Here is a 1,489-nt window from a genome sequence, read left to right as displayed (position 1 = left end):
GAAATTACATGTATATGACTGGATCTTTTGCATGCAAAATATAATTTTGAGTTCAGATAATCTCCTTGATGTAAAGTTTCGTCTGAATTAAGACCCTCTACGAGCTTTCATCCGGGCCAACTAGAGTGATTAAAATCAATTCTAGTTTGTTTAATGAATAATAAAAAATAAGTAAAGTTTAATTTAATTCTAAGAGTTTCAATAATAACTTTGTCTGTCATGAACTTAATAACTTCTCTAGATTTAGTCGGAACTCTTCAAAGAGTGTTATTATTCACCTTCTAGGGGTGTTCCGAGTAGTGTCTGCTGAGATCGAGGCTCTGCACTCTCGACATGCTTTCCATTATCACGGGTCAGCGAGAAAAACTTGGCATCATTTTATATAGTACAACTTTGAAAATGAAAACAGCAGCGCAGATTTGTAATTGTTTGTTTAAACCGTCTCAGTTTTTATTTCACTTTAATTTATTTTTCAAGATGTAAAATTGTTTCGCTTTGTCATGTCTCCATTGCCTATAATTTTAAAAGTTATCTTAAAGTTATCTAAACTAATTGTAAGATACACCCATGGACGCGCCAAGACACGGGAAGTATTGCCAGGTTACGTTCGTTCACGTATCTCATGTCTACATAACAGTTGTACTTGATTTGAACGAGCCCATGACCCCGGGGAGACCACAATGTTACAGGTTTATATATCCCGAACATAAAGCACAATTAAGTGTGAAGAGCCTTCAGTTGTAGGGAGTCTGGCTTTCTTCATTGTTGTTATTTACACAATACGTACAACTGTCTAAATATGATGCTTGATTCGAAAGAAAGGCTAACACCCTACCACAAATCCTTACATTACAACGGTTTCAACACAAAATGCTGGAATGAAAACTCGTAGTGATGTTTTTGCTTAAAGGAAACATCGTTGCTAAACCTTAGACTTCATGTTATAACTCATTAATTCCAATACCTCTCTTTATTTTCATTCATTCTTCCCTTTTTGACAGACTTCCTCTCTTTATTTTCATTCATTCTTCCCTTTTTGACAGACTTCCTCTCTTTATTTTCATTCACTTTTTCCCTTTTTAACATACTTCCTCTCTTTATTTTCATTCATTCTTCCTTTTTTGACAGACTTCCTCTCTTTATTTTCATTCAATCTTCCCTTTTTGACAGACTTCCTCTCTTTATTATCATTCATTCTTCCCTTTTTGACAGACTTCCTCTCTTTATTATCATTCATTCTTTCCTTTTTGACAGACTCCCTCTCTTTATTATCATTCATTCTTCCCTTTTTAACATACTTCCTCTCTTTATTTTCATTCATTCTTCCTTTTTTGACAAACTTCCTCTCTTTATTTTCATTCAATCTTCCCTTTTTGACAGACTTTCTCTCTTTATTTTCATTCATTCTTCCCTTTTTGACAGACTTCCTCTCTTTATTTTCATTCATTCTTCCCTTTTTGACAGACTTCCTCTCTTTATTATCATTCAT

General features: G+C 33.8%; 1 protein-coding gene across 1 annotated transcript; it reads right to left on the bottom strand.

Moving 5' to 3' along the window:
• Positions 1–1,060: 1,060 nt before the first annotated feature.
• LOC117339746 (coiled-coil domain-containing protein PF11_0455-like) lies at positions 1,061–1,489 on the bottom strand. Its single transcript, XM_033901462.1, has one exon. It carries the CDS (start codon positions 1,487–1,489, stop codon positions 1,061–1,063), a length of 429 nt encoding a protein of 142 aa, XP_033757353.1.

The sequence above is a fragment of the Pecten maximus genome, chromosome 12, assembly GCF_902652985.1.
Source record: "Pecten maximus chromosome 12, xPecMax1.1, whole genome shotgun sequence".
NCBI classification, from domain to species: Eukaryota; Metazoa; Mollusca; class Bivalvia; order Pectinida; family Pectinidae; genus Pecten; species Pecten maximus.
This window is presented reverse-complemented; position numbering and strand designations above follow the sequence as displayed.

Bases quoted from the DNA above. Each gene is read 5' to 3' on its own strand.
- LOC117339746 (XM_033901462.1), bottom strand. From the start codon at position 1,489: ATGAATGATAATAAAGAGAGGAAGTCTGTCAAAAAGGGAAGAATGAAT.